The 15,179-nt window shown below is 40.6% G+C and overlaps 1 protein-coding gene across 2 annotated transcripts in view; it reads left to right on the top strand.

Annotated features, from left to right (window-relative positions):
• The window catches only part of MAEL (maelstrom spermatogenic transposon silencer), a 28,645-nt gene extending 14,331 nt beyond the window's left edge, over positions 1-14,314 (top strand). For both annotated transcript variants that reach the window (XM_060198013.1, XM_007528757.3), the window contains 4 exons: positions 301-363; positions 1,585-1,717; positions 13,335-13,410; positions 13,966-14,314. In XM_060198013.1, coding sequence (XP_060053996.1) covers positions 301-363; positions 1,585-1,717; positions 13,335-13,410; positions 13,966-14,153 — 460 coding nt within the window. In that variant the 3' untranslated portion in view covers positions 14,154-14,314. The remainder of the gene's footprint in view (positions 1-300; positions 364-1,584; positions 1,718-13,334; positions 13,411-13,965) is intronic.
• Positions 14,315-15,179: the final 865 nt, after the last annotated feature.

The following is a 15,179-nucleotide window of genomic DNA, read 5'->3' as shown; positions in this document are numbered from 1 at the left end:
AGTGTGTACTCAGGTTTTGTTACATGAGTGCAGGTATAACCAGGGTTACTAAAATACATGTAGAACACTCACTATTTCAATAAAACAGACTTGTTTTTGTTATATGTAGTTTGTATAGCCATCAGAGGAGGTAACCAAAAAAAAAAACGTTTTGATTTTAAAGTATAAACCTTAATCTTGAGTAATTGAGTTTTAAACATTGTTTCCACTAGGTTAAGTTAGAAATCTGGCATATAAAACCCTTCAGCAGTGCTACCTCTGTCAGAATAATGTATTAAAGTACTTTTTTTTTTACTACAGGTGCAAGTGGCATGAAGAAAATGATATCCTCTTCTGTGCTTTAGCTGTTTGCAAGAAAATTGCGTAAGTTGGAGAAAGGTTCTTCATTTAATTGTGCTCTGAATGGACTGTGTGTGTGTGTGCCATTTTTGCTTCCTTTGCTTTAAGCAATTGAGATGAGAGGCTATTCCTCAATTCTCTTTTTACTTATGCTCGTATTACTTCTCAGATATTGTTATCACCTAAACACTTTGGATGTACTCATAAATATCTGCCTAGAATCACTGAGGAGAGAGAAATTCCCTACTGCCATTAAAAAAAAACACTTTTTGTGAAGGTCCTCAGTGATGTAGTTCTTTCTCATTTTGTAATGAAAGCACCTGAAATTTTAGAGCTCTAGTGCTTTAATCATCCTATTTATATGCTGTGATAGTTGGTTTCTGAGACCAGGTAAGTGTTTTTAAAGTTGTAGCATCACTGTGCTTTGCTCCTCAGTTAAATATTAGAGAATTTTGGCAATATTTACTCTTTTTCATTCCTTTATAACAAACCTGATCTTTTTTTTGCCACCAAGTTTATCTCTTGGGCTTGGTACCTATGCAACTCCACCACTGTAGTGGTTATTTTTTTCTGTCCTCTGCATGAGGCTGAGAGAGGAAGAGGAAGAGAAAAGGAGAAACACCGTAGCACTGTTCCATTGCGTATGAAGCTTCCATCTTGCAGGCATTCCCAAGTGGTGGCCATGGGCCATGGGCTTGGGCCCAGGTCTTCTAATGGTGGTTAACGTATGCTCCACTAGGTGAACTGCCTCCCAACCTCCACAAACATGACTTTTTAAAAAAATATATTTATTTCCTTTTGTTGCCCTTGTTTTATTGTTGTAGTGATAGTTGTTGTTGATGTCGTTGTTGTTTGATAGGACAGAGAGAAATGGAGGGGGGGAGAAAGATACACACCTGCAGACCTGCTTCACCACTTGTGAAGCGACTCCCCTGCAGGTGGGGAGCCAGGGGCTTGAACCAGGATCCTTACACGGTCCTTGCGCTTTGCAACACGTACACTTAACCCGCTGTGCTACCACCTGACTCCCTAAACATGACATTTTAACTGTGCATCGGATTATTGCATATGGCATATGGGACTAAATCTTGCTTTTTGTCCAAATCTCTAAATTTCTCCTTTTTCTAGTTTAGAATAGTATATGACAGATGACTTGTCTTTTGTTAAGACATTTAGAAAATAAGAATAGTTTCGACTGAGTTAGATAAGATTTAATAATAGGTGTTTTCTTAATTCCTTTTAAAGGTACTGCATCAGTAATTCTCTGGCCACTCTCTTTGGAATCCAGCTTACTAAGGCTCATGTACCACTCCAGGATTATGAGGCCAGAAATAGTGTGACACCCAAAATGGTTGTACTGGATGCAGGGCGTTACCAGGTAAGTAGCTATTGAGTCTCCTGATCTCTCTCTATCTGTCTCTCTCTCCCTCTCTCCCTCCCTCTATATACCATTCATAAGGCTTCCCCTCTGCAGGTGGGTATAGGGGCTCAAGGCTGGGTCCTTGCACATGGTAACTTATATACTTTATTAGTTGTACCACCACCTGCCCCCCCTTAAAATGCCCTTTTTAAAAAAATTTTTTTTATTTAAGAAAGGATTAATTAACAAAACCATAGGGTAGGAGGGGTACAACTCCACACAATTCCCACCACCCAATCTCCATATCCCACCCCCTCCCCTGATAGCTTTCCCTTTCTCTATCCCTCTGGGAGCATGGACCCAGGGTCATTGTGGGTTGCAGAAGGTAGAAGGTCTGGCTTCTGTAATTGCTTCCCCGCTGAACATGGGCGTTGACTGGTTGGTCCATACTCCCAGTCTGCCTCTCTCTTTCCCTAGTAGGGTGTGTCTCTGGGGAAGCTGAGCTCCAGGACACATTGGTGGGGTCTTCAATCCAGTGAAGCCTGGCTGGCATCCTGATGGCATCTGGAACCTGGTGATTGAAAAGAGAGTTAACATACAAAGCCAAACAAATTGTTGAGCAATCATGAACCCAAAGCTTGGAAAAGTGGAGAGGAAGTGTTAGGGAGGTACTCACTGCAAACTCTAGTGTACTTCTGCTTTCAGGTATATATTTTGCAGTAGTTTATGGATACGTGTGAACATAAGCTCTCTCTCACAGAAACTGGTGTATATCTAGGTTTGGGGACTTTGTTAGAAAGTGAACCACCTGAGATGAAATTAGAGTGTACTATAAAAGGAAAGGTCTCACCCAAGTAATGAAGCTGAAGGGTTGCCATTCCACACGCGAAGTCTCTGGACACAGTCTGAGGTGAAGCATGTTGAGGTGGCAATCGTTGCGTTGGTTAGGTTGTGATCGGCGGGTGCAATATTATTTGATATGGATTGGGAGAAAAATGCCCTTTTTTTGATGAATGTATAAGACCTGACTTAGGATTTGATGAAAAGTTATCCTTATTTCCCTGCTACTTACACTTACTTCTGTTGTGCTTACCAGAGGCCTCTGTACTACTGTGAGCATAATAGTTATTAATGTGAGCTCTAGAGTTAGATTTCTCAAACTTGACGTTCAAATTCTTCTACATACAGACTATAATTTTGTGCAGGCTACTTGAACTTTTATTACGTGTTGTCTGTAAAACAAGAATAATAATTGAAAGGGGGCTAGTTGTAGGATTAAATGCACTAGTATATAAAAGTACCAGGAACTCTGCCTTATAACATAATGGGTAATAAAAGTGTACTATTTAAAAAGAGTTATAACAGTGATAAAGGAGATCTCCAAAATGGAATGTGCTTTTAACAGCAAAAAAAGTATTTAGGATGAACCTCAGAGGTATTTTACTGAGCAAAAGCAGTAATCTCCAATGACTTGGTACTATGTGATTCCATTTATATGGTGCTCTTTAAAATTTCAATACGCTTTTTTTCTACATCTTATTCACTCCCTGAACATATGGTGTTCTTAAAAAGATAAATGAAGGGGGTCGGGCGGTGGCGCAGTGGGTTAAACACATGTGGCACAAAGCGCAGGGACCGGCGTAAGGATCCCGGTTCGAGTCCCCGGCTCTCCACCTGCAGGGGAGTCGCTTCACAGGCGGTGAAGCAGGTCTGCAGGTGTCTATCTTTCTTTCCCCTTCTCTGTCTTCCCCTCCTCTCTCCATTTCTCTCTGTCCTATCCAACAACAAATTGTGTCAACAAGGGCAATAATAATAACCACAACGAAGCTACAACAAGGGCAACAAAAGGGGGGGAAAATGGCCTCCAGGAGCGGTGGAATCATGGTGCAGGCACCGAGCCCAGCAATAACCCTGGAGGAGAAAAAAAAAAAAGATAAATGAAGTGCAGGTTATTGGTTTGAGGGGCTAGTAGAAGCCAGTGTTAAGGATAGCATAAGGGAGGTATGTTGTTGCTGTTACTTTTTTGGTTAAAAACAGAGCACTCCACCAGCTCTGACTTAGAACCTTGGGCATGAAAGTCTTCTGCATAACCACTGCTTTTTCCATCACCCAAGGGTGTTTTTGAAGTTATAAAATGATGTTAGTTCATATATCTATTCATGTCAGTATTTACCTCAAAAACATTTTTCTGTATAATAATTTAAAGAATATATGTGTACCAGAGATCTTTATATATTCTCTAGGCAATAATGTTCTCTTTCCTTGGCCCAGTGGTTTTCAGCTAGGACCTATTCTCTCTCCTCCAAAGGACAGTTGACAATATTTGGAGACCTTTGTTGGCTGTCATAACTGAGGGAGGGGGTTGTTCTTCTTTTGGACAGAGGTCAAGGGTTCTGCTAAATGTCCTTCAGTAAAGCACAACCCCTGTAGCAAGGCATTATTTCAGCCTAAAATGTCAGACTCTGCCTTAGATTTGTGGTCAACATCTGTGTTCAGGCCACCAAAATTAATCTCACTTTTCCCCCTTTTCTAGTTTAACTCTACTCCATCACTACAGAATCTCAGGAGTCTTCCCTTGCCTCCCAGACTTAAGTTGTTTGACTACTCCTGAGGATCCCACCTCCTGAGATACCTCCCTCTTGGTCTGCTCAACTTCAGTTATTAGAAACCTGCCTTCAACTTCTTCCTGGGAACATCTGTTTACTTAGTTCTGAGATTTTTCTGTCTCCTAATAGTACTACTTCTATGTTGGCTTTTACATATGGTCACATCAGGGACCAAGATTTGAGATAGTGAACTTGTTTAACTTTGCTTCCTACATTCTCCCTATAAGTTCTAGGCTTATAATCTGCCAATCAGGCTGTTCTACCTGATGAATACTTCTTTTAGTCAGTCAGTCTAAGCTGGTTGTCTTAATTCTTAGATCAATGCTGAGCCAGAAGGTCCAACTGTATCCTTGTCAGAATTATTGCTGCTGTTATGACACCAGAGCCTCATACATATGCGACTTTACTGCTCTGGGAGTGACTTTCAAAATTCTTTTTACTTTAGATAAAAAAGGGCAGAGAGTGGGAGAGACATACAGTACTAGAACTGTCCTTGGTGCTCTGACATCCCCATGTAGTACTAGAGCTTGAACCCGTGCCATGCATATGACAAGGCTTGTGCCCTACTGGGTGAGCCATCCTTTGCCCCCACTCCAACTTGTCAGAATTTGTGACTTTCCCATAGGCAATCCTTCTACATTCCCAACCTCTCATTACCTTGACTTTTTTGTGGTGAAAAACAAGTTTTTAAAATCTTTTTAGTGACTTAATATTGATTTACAAAATTAAAAGATAATGGGTATAATTCCTTACCGTTCCCACCACTGGAGTTCTGTATCTCCATTCCCTCCACTGCAAGCTACAGTAGTTCTTCTAAGATTGCAGGTATGGGTTGACTATTATTTCTATAATTATCTGTCTATATTTATACACACTTGCCCATTTTCCCCCTATGGTACTGCCTTCTTTTCCTTTCTAAGTCACACTTACAGCTATTACTACTTTCTTTTTTCCTCTTCTCTGTCTGGATCCTGATGGAAGTTGGTGTTCAGAGTTCTTTGTTCGTCTTCCTCCTATCACTTCTTCCATTCTAGGAGTATGGACCAAAATTCTTTTTGAGGTATAGAAGGTGGGAGTTCTGACTTCTGTAATTGCTTCTCCACTGGACATGGGCATTGGCCAGTTGATCCCCCAGCCTACTTCTATGTTTCCTTAGTAGTTAGGGCTCTGTGGAGGTTAGTTTCCAGGATACATTGGTGAGGTTGTCTGCCCAGGAAAGTCAGGATGGAGTCGAAGTAGTAGCTGCAACTTGGTGGATGAAAAGTGGTAAGATGTAAAGCAGGATAAAATGATTAATTAATGAACAGTTACCAAAAAATAGGAATTGAGCCAGGCATCTTAGGGTGGAAAGAAGTGGTAAAATTAGTTATGTTCTTAATGGGCTATGACTTTGGTATTTTTTGCTGGAGTTTGATAGCTAACATGGAGTTGGACAATAATACTGTTTGAGAAGATGGTTTTGGAATTGAGAACAGGGCTAGAAAGTTGAATTAGGGCAGAGAATAGCTCCCAATCTTAAAAAAAAACTGAATAAAATTAACTTTACCCTATCCACCTGACCCAGGGCCCATATGTATCTATATTTAGCACAGGAACCTGTGATTATCTTGACTTCTTTTTTGAGTATTTCCCACCACATGTCAGGTGTCCATTCCCATGATCAGTTCTCAGATACTTGTTGCAGTACCTGCCCAACCTCAGTTTCCAACATCCTGCTCCTTCTGAAACCACTGTCTTTCTTCAGGACATCTGCCAACAGTTCTGTGGTTTCTCTTGGTCCCACATTTTGTGTACGTTCCACTGGCTGGCATTCCTTCACAAGGCCACTGCCTTTCCCAGCTCAGAGGATACCACTTACATATGTGCAGGGCTTAATCCTGTTTCTCTAGGTCTCTCCACCCACCCTTAGTCTCCTTCCTAACCATCCTGGATCCCATGATCTGTCACCCTTATCACTGTCAAATCCATTGACCTGCTTTTCTTCTTCATACTTGGTTGGCAGCCACTAAGCATTAATAAGACTCACCCTTTATCTGCTCTATTACTGTACTTCTGAAGCTAAATGAGGCTGGAAGGAAACCCCTATATACTTACTGGCATTTGTGAATATTCATCACCATCAATTTCTTTTTTTTTATTATTTATAAAATGGAAGTATTGACAAGACCATAGTATGAGAGCAATTCAATTTCACACCATTCCCACTACCAGAACTCCCTATCCAATCCCCTCCCTTGATAGCTTCCCCATTCTTTATCCCTCTGGGAGTATGGACTCAGGATCATTATGGGGTGCAGAAGGTGGGAGGTCTGGATTCTGTATTTGCTTAACATAGGCATTGACAGGTCGATTCATACACCCAGATTGTCTCTCTCTCCCTAGTGGGGCAGGGATCTGGGGAAGCAGAGCTCTAGGACACATTGGTGGGGTGCACACTGCCCAGGGAAGTCTGGTCGGCATCATGGTAGTGTCTAGAACCTGGTGGCTGAAAAAGAGTTAAGATAAAAAGCAGAACAGATTGTTGACTAATCATGAACCTAAAGACAAGAATATTGCAGATGAAGATTTGGGGTCTCTGTTTTGGAAAAAGCTAGTGGGTTTATTTTAGGTATATTCCAAGGGGCCCATGACTTACTAGTTTTTCCCTGAGCTTGATATATAACATGCAGGTGACCTAAGTTACTGTCTGGGAAGATGGTGTCATAGTTGGAAAAAGGACTAGAAAGCTGAATCGGGGAAGAGAGTAGCTCCCAAATATGGGGAACATATATAAGTATTGCTAACTGTAAACACCACTGGTTTAATCTGGGGCCCATATTCAGCACAGGAACCTATGTAACCTCTGCATCCCTGTAGGTCTGGGCTCACATTCTGTAGTCACAACTAGGAACATTCCAGGATACACTAATTTCAGGACCATCTTCCTCAGGTAGTAGGTAGAGTATGTTGTCCAACCTTCCTTTGGAGAATGGAATGTTCCCTACCATTATTGGTCCACATTGAGGGCAAGGCCCTTTAGGAGCCCACATTGAGGGCAAGGCCCTATAAGGGGCCCATTATGTTGTTCCTGGTGGAAATGACCAGTGACAGTGCATTACCATCAATTTCAAGTGTGCCTCTGACATTGTTTGACACTTGTCTGTTTTTTAATTTTTTTATTATCTTTAGCTATTGGATAGAGACAGCTAGAAATCAAGAGGGAAGGGGAAGACAGAGAGGGAGATAACAGAGACACCTGCATCCCTGCTTCACCACTCATCAGGCTTTCCCCCTGCAAGTGGGGACCAAGGGCTCAAACCTGGGTCCTCATGCATTATAACGTGAGCTCAACCAGGTGCCCCACCACCTGGCCCCTATTTTAAATTTTTTTAATTTAATTTGCTATAGTATGTTACAAGATTGTAAGATAGCAATTGCAATGTATAATTATATACCACACCCACCACCAAAGTTCTGTATCTCTGCCTTCCCACCTTTCAAAGATAAACGGTGTGCATCTTTTTTTTTTTTTTTTTTTTGCTAAGTTCATGTGAATCAGATTTATAGATTCCATATATAAGTGAAACCATCCGGTAGTTGTCTTTCATCTCTTCTTTTTTTCCAGAGCACTAATCAGCTCTGGCTTCTGGTGGTGCAGGGAATTGAACCTGGAACCTTTGAGCTTCAGGCCCAAGTGTTTTTATATAACTATTATGTTATCTACCCCCTGCCTTCATCTCTTATTTCACTAAGCATCTCTTATTTCACTAAGTCACCTCTAGTTCCATCCATTTCATAACAAAGGACAAGACATCATCTTTTTTGACTGCAGAGTATTCCATGGAATGAAATATATATATTATCCCATAACTTCTTTTTTTATTTATAAAAATGAAACATTGACAAAACCATAGACTAAGAGGGATACAACTTTACACAATTCCCACCACCAGACCTCTGTATGCCATCCCCTCCACTGATAGCTTTCCTATTCTTTAACCCTCTGGGAATATGGACCCAAGGTCATTGTGACATGCAGAAGGTTGAAGATCTGGCTTCTGTAATTGCTTCCCCACTGAACATGGGTGTTGGCAGGTTGATCCATACTCCCAGCCTGTCTCTCTCTTTCCCTGGTGGGGAAGGGCTCTGGGGTAGCGGACCTCCAAGGCACATTGGTGGGGTTGTCTGTCCAGGGAATTCTGGTCGCATCTTGTTAGCATCTGGAACCTGGTACCTGAAAAGAGAGTTAACATACAAAGCCAAAAAAATTGTTGCACAATTATGGACCTAAAGCCTGGAATAGTGCAGAAGAAGTGTTGGGGGAGTCCTCCATTTTTGTTGATAGCTAGTAGGCATATTTTAATTATATTTCAAAGGGCCTGTAGCTATACTAGTGGTTATTTGGGGTTTTTTTTGTTTTTTGCCTGAGCCTGAAATCTGATATGCAGGTGGATCCTAATTATTATCTGGGGAGATGATGTCATGGCTGGGAAAAGGACCAGAAAGCTGGATCAGGGAAGAGAGTAGCTCCCCAATATGGGAAAGGGGTATAAATATTGCTGACTGTAAACTCCATTGATTTGATGTGATCTGATCTGGGGCCCATAATTAGCTTAGGAGTCTGTGTGATCTCTGCATCCCTCTAGATCTGAGCTCACATTCTGTGGTCATGAGTAGGAACATTCCATGCTGCCCCAGTATTGACCCATCTTCCTCAGGTGTAGCATAAAGTATGTTGTCCATCCTCCCTTTGAAGAACGGAACATTCTCTACCATTGTTGATCCAAGTTGAGGGCAAGGTCCTATAGGGACCCACAAAGGGATCTATTTTGTTTTTCCTGATAGAAATGACCAGTAACAATGAAGAGAGGGATTTATTCGAGTTCTAGGCCCATCAAGTCTGTTTGGGAATCTCAGGACTCCCCAATTAGGGCCCCAGCTGATAGAGTGGCCTGATAGTGACTAAAGAGTCATCGTTAAAGTATGCCAGTCTCTTGCCCTTATTCAGCTTTGGCAGTCCTTGCTTTGATAAGATTAACTTTGCAGTGAATGAGAGAGCTGTAATAGGAAGTAGGTGAGGAGGGTATCTAAGTCTAAGTGGACACTATTTCATTATGAACTTGATACTCACTACAGACTATTGTGTATTTTTGCTTTCAGGTATATATTTTGCCCTAATTTATGGATACATGGGAACATATGCTCTGTCTTACGGGATCTGGCCTATATCTAGGTTTTGGGACTTTGTTAGGAAGTGAACCTCCTGGAATGGAATTAGAGAATACCATGAAATTCAAGGTCTCACCCGAGTAATGAGGGTGAAGGGTTGGCAATCCATGCCTGACGTCTCTGTACACAGTCTGAGGTGAAGCATGCTGAGATGGTACTTGTTGCATTGATTAGGTTGGAATTGGCGGATACAATATCATTTGGCCTGACTTGAGAGAAGCATGTAGGGAAGTGAGCCCCACCCCAGAGGTTCCAGGATTGGGAGAAACATAGGTTCTATAGAGGAAGCGTGAGATTCCTTAGGGTTTAAGAAGACAATAGATAGTTATTGCAATAATCACATTGTTTGGCATTTGGGTTAACTTTGAAAAATCCCTTTGTTAGGATTTGCTGTATCATACACACCCTCACCATATTTTATGTCCTTTGACATATAGCTATGCCACCAGTTGCTTTTGTACTCCTGGACTAAGCTTTTAAGAGAGTCAACATATCAAAGACTCAGCCTATGTATTAAAAAGACTCAGTCTGTGCTTTTAAAAGTTTGAGACATTCAATGTTTTCCCCTCTCATATTACTTAAATAGTGATTTATATGACTACAAGTTAATAGAAGTGTACATAAATACCATTCCTACCACCAAAAGACTGTGTCCCATTCCCCCCACCCACCCATGAAGCTGAACATCCACCCTCACCCTCCACCCAGGGATTTTACTTTGGTGCCCTAAATTTAGTCAGATCCTGCTTTGAGTTTCCCTTTCTGTTATTCTTTCTCAACTTCTTTTTATGAGTGGGATTATCCCATACTCATTTTTATCTTTCTGATTTAGCATAATTTCTTCTAGTTCCATCCAAGATGGGTCAGAGAAGGTGGGTTCATTGTTCTTAATAGCTGCATAGTATTCCATTGTGTATATAGACCACAGCTTTCTCAGCCACTCATCTGTTGTTGGGCACCTGGGTTGCTTCCAGGTTTTAGCTGGAATTATGCTGCTATGAACATAGGTGTACACATATCTCTTTGGTTGGGTATTATGGAGTCCTTGGGGTGTATCCCCAGGAGAGGAATTACTGGGTCATATGGAGGGTCCATGTCTAGCTTTGTGAGAGTTCTCCAGACTGCTCTCCAAAGAGACTGGACCAATTTATATTCCCATCAGCAGTGCAGAAGGGTTCCTCTGTCCCCACAGCCTCTCCAGTATTTGTTGCTGCTGTCCTTTTTGATGTATGCCATTCTCACAGGAGTGAGGTGGTATCTCAATATTGTCTTTATTTGCATTTCTCTGACAATCAGCGACCTGGAGCAATTTTTCATATGTTTGTTAACCTTTTGGATCTCCTCTGTAGTGAATGTTTTGTTCATATCCTCTGCCCATTTTTGGATGGAGTCATTTGCTTTTTTGTTGCTAAGTTTGCTGAGTTCTTTATATATTTTGGTTATTAGTCTCTTGTCTGATGTATGGCATGTGAAGATCTTCTCCCTTTCTGTGAGGGGTCTCTTTGTTTGTGTGATAGTTTTCTTGTTTGTGTGATAGTTTCTTGGGCTGTGCAGAAGCTTTTCAATGTGATGTGGTCCCTTTGGTTTGTTTTTGCAGTTGGGTTTGTTTCATCAGAGATGCCCTTGAGGTTTAGGTGGGAAAGTGTTCCACCAATGTTTTCCTCTTAAGTATTTGATAGCTTCTCGTCTAACATCCAGGTCCTTGATCCATTTGGAGTTGATTTTTGTTTCTGGTGAGATAAGGTGGTTCAGTTTCATTTTCTGCATGTTTCAACCCAGTTTTCCCAGCAGCATTTATTAAAGAGAGCCTCCTTCTTCCATTTAATACTTTGGGCCCCCTTATCAAAGATTAGATGTCCACAGGTGTGATCCCATAACTTCTTTAGCCAGTTTTCTGTTGATGGGCATTTAGGCTGCTTCCATTTGTGATAATGCAGCTATGAACATAAGGGTATATATGCCCCCTTCTAATTAGTGCTTGAGTGTCCGTTGGATAAATGCCTAAGAGTGATATTTCTGGATTATAAGGTACTTCCATTTTTATTTGTTTAAGGACTCTCCATACAGTCGTCCAAGGGGGCTGTAACAGTTTGTATTCCCACAGCACTATAGCAGAGCTCCTTTTTCTCCACAACCTCTCCAATACCTATCATTGTCTGGTTTGGTGATGTAAGCCATTCTCATAGGTATGAGATGGTATCTCAGCATAGTTTTAATTTGTATTTCTCTAATGATAAATGAAATGGAACACTTCTTCGTGTGTCTGTGAGCCATCTCTTCTTTAAAAAACTGTGTTCTTTGGCACATTTTTATCGGGTTATTTTTGCTACTTTTGTAGATCTGTACCAATTCTCTATATATGTTTGATGTCAATCACTTGCCTGATGTGTGGTGCCCAAATATCTTCTCCCATTTACTGGGTTGCCTAGTTATCCTTATATGGTTTGCTTTTGATGTATAGAAGCTTTTTAGTGTCACATAATCCCATTTATTTACTCGTTTCATTTACCATCCCTAGGCAGTTGACTCTACAAATACATCTTTGATGTGAAGGTCCTGCAAAGTTTCATGGACATTTTCTTCTTTCAGTTTCAGTTTCTGGTCTACTATCTAGATCTTTAATCCATTTTTATTTGACCTTGGTGTATGGTGTTAGGTGGTGGTCTAGTTTCACCTTTTTCTACGTGTGGCTGTTCAGTTTCCCCAGCACCATCTGTTGAAAAGACCTTCTTTACCCCATTGAATGAGTTCTGGCCCTTTTGTCATATATTAGGTGGTTGTATATGTGTGGGCTCACTTCTGGGCTTTTGATTCTACTCCACTGATCCAGACACTTGTCTGTTCTCTATAATGATTCTCCACTCTTCTAGTCACTTCTCACCTTTTTTCCATTGCAGACCCCAATCACTTCATTTTCCCCCTTACTCTTGCTAATTGTTCTTGCCTTCTGTTTTAAAAGAGACTTCCATAATATCTACCACATTGTTTTTGCTTATTTTAGTGAAGTCTTTATTCCTATCTAAAACAAATCATTTTATATTTTACATATTAATATCCCATTCTCTTGCCCTACTGAAGGGCATGGTTCCAGCTAGTTAGTTCTCCCTCTTTTCTGTGTCATTGGGGTTTCTCTTGTTTTCTGAGTCACTCTTATAAATAAACACACTCTAAATCATCTCTAAGAATAAAAACTCCCTCAGAGACATCTCTTTAGAGCAATACTATTCAGAAGTTGACCTTTTTTTTTTTTTAAAGTCAGTGTTATGGGCTGGCAGGTGATTCACTCAGTAGAGTTCTTATGTTGCCATGTTTGAGGACCCAGGTTCGAGCCCCAGGCCACTATATGGGAACACTTAAAGGGGGGGGGGAGCTTCATGAGCAGTTCTACAGTATCTCTTCTGTATCTCTCTCTCTCTTTTTAATTATCTTTATTTTTTGGATAGAGACAGCCAGAAATTGAGAGGAAAGGAAGTGGTAAGGAGAGAGACACCTGCAGCCCTGCCTTACCACTCATGAAGCTTTCCTCCTGCAGGTGGGGACCAGTGGCTCAGACACAGGTCCTTGCACATTATAACATGTGTGCTCAACCAAATGTGCCACCACCTGGCCCCTCTCTTCTGTATCTCTCTGTCTTCCCTGTCTTTCACCCTTATTTAGAGAAAAGAAAAAGAAAAAAAATGGCCAACAGATGTAGTGGAATTGTGCAGGTACTGAGCCCCAGAGGTAATCCTAGAGGGAAAAAAATAGTAGTAATTTGATATTGATGGAGATAGTCCAGTAATTAATAAGAAATAAATATTTTTCTGATATTTTTCTTACAGAAATTAAGAGTTGAAAATCAAGGATTCTGCCATTTCAACTCTTCCAATCAGGATCACAGATCAAACACACCCACTGGTAAATGTCTTATATTTTCTAAGAAATCCCCTCAATTAAAAAATTTAAATTTAATTAAAATTAATTTTAATTAATTAATTCTAATTAATTTTAAATTTAATTTAAAATTAAGATCCCAGGATTTGCTTTTTTAACTGATGGTTTAACTTTAGGATATGAAGATCTTGTTGAATTGGGGATTTTATTTGGCATTTGTACCTTAAACAATTTGAATTCATAAAAATTATGTATCACTTTGACACAATTCAACTTACTCTTCAGACTTTTGTCATACTTGTAGCTTCGTAATTTTGATGTAATTTCTTTAGAGCAATGGGAAAATTTAAAAGATAGTTGGATATATTTTCAAGTGCTGTCTAAAGAACACATTGGTATTTTCAGGGCTAAAAATATTGCAGCATTCTTGTTTACCTTTTAAAGCCTTTAGTTCTCCTATTTCTGATCAATTTAATGATTACTTAGCAAGATTCCTACCAGTAGGACAAGAATTAATCAAAGAATTTCTTCTGAATACTGTAAAGTGCTATGCTTATTTTTGTATTGTCTTTATCCTAGGTGACTACCCATCTGGGGTGAAATTTTCTGGCCAGAATAGCAGTGTTCGGGGAAGAGGGATTACCCGCTTACTTGAGAGCATCTCCAGTTCCTCCAGCAATATCCACAGATTCTCCAACTGTGAAACTTCATTGTCACCATACATGTCCCAAAAAGATGGATACAAATCTTTTTCCTCCTTATCTTAATTATGGTACTTTTCTCAATTTCTGGAAAAATAACAAGCCCAACTTCCCTTCTGACTACAGTCATACTAAACAGATCACATCAATGATAAATATCACTACTACAAAAACTACTTCATAAGGAGATTCTGTTTCATAGATTAAAAATAATTGTGGTTGGAGAAGATTCTGGAATTTTTTGTTTTTTTTCTTGAAAGCTGTTTCCCATGTCTTGACTGATAGCAATGCTATTACAATTTTGAGCACAGTAAGAGCAAAACTAGAATTTTCAGAGTTGTGCTTTTGGGAATGTTGCATTTTGATCATCTTCTCTCTACAATAAAGGTACTTAATATCTATTATTAAAAATATTAATGAGTTTATTTATTCTCTTTATGAAATATAGGGCATTACCCTTGCAGACTATATCTAAGAAACATGGTCTTTAGGGGCCAGGTGGTAGCATACCTGGTTGAGCACACATGTTACAAAGCACAAGGACCTGGGTTCAAGCCCTTGGTCACCTGAAGGGTGAAAGCTTCGTCAGTGGTGAAGCAGAGATGCAGGTGTCTCTCTGTGTCTACCCCTCTCTATCACCCCATTCCCTCTCAAATTTCTGGCTGTCTATCCAATAAAGATTTTAAAAAATTAAAAATCAAAATATAAAAAAAAGAAAATAGGGAGTCGGGCGGTGGCACAGTGGGTTAAGCGCACGTGGCACAAAGCGCAGGGACCGGCGTAAGGATCCCGGTTCGAGCCCCTGGCTCCCCACCTGCAGGGGAGTCGCTTCACGGGCGGTGAAGCAGGTCTGCAGGTGTCTATCTTTCTCTCCCCTCTCTCTCTGTCTTCCCCTCCTCTCTCCATTTCTCTCTGTCCTATCCAACAACAAAGCAACGTCAATGATGGCAATAATAACCGCAACGAGGCTGCAACAACTAGGGCAACAAAAAAGGGGGGAAAATGGCCTCCAGGAGCGGTGGATTCATGGTGCTGGCACCGAGCCCAGCAATAATGCTGGAGGAAAAAAAAAAAAGAAAGAAAGAAAATAGT

This window comes from Erinaceus europaeus, chromosome 9 (genome assembly GCF_950295315.1).
Source record: "Erinaceus europaeus chromosome 9, mEriEur2.1, whole genome shotgun sequence".
In the NCBI taxonomy this organism is placed as follows: Eukaryota; Metazoa; Chordata; class Mammalia; order Eulipotyphla; family Erinaceidae; genus Erinaceus; species Erinaceus europaeus.
The sequence above is the reverse complement of the archived record's forward strand: the minus strand, read 5'-3'. Positions and strand labels throughout refer to the sequence as shown.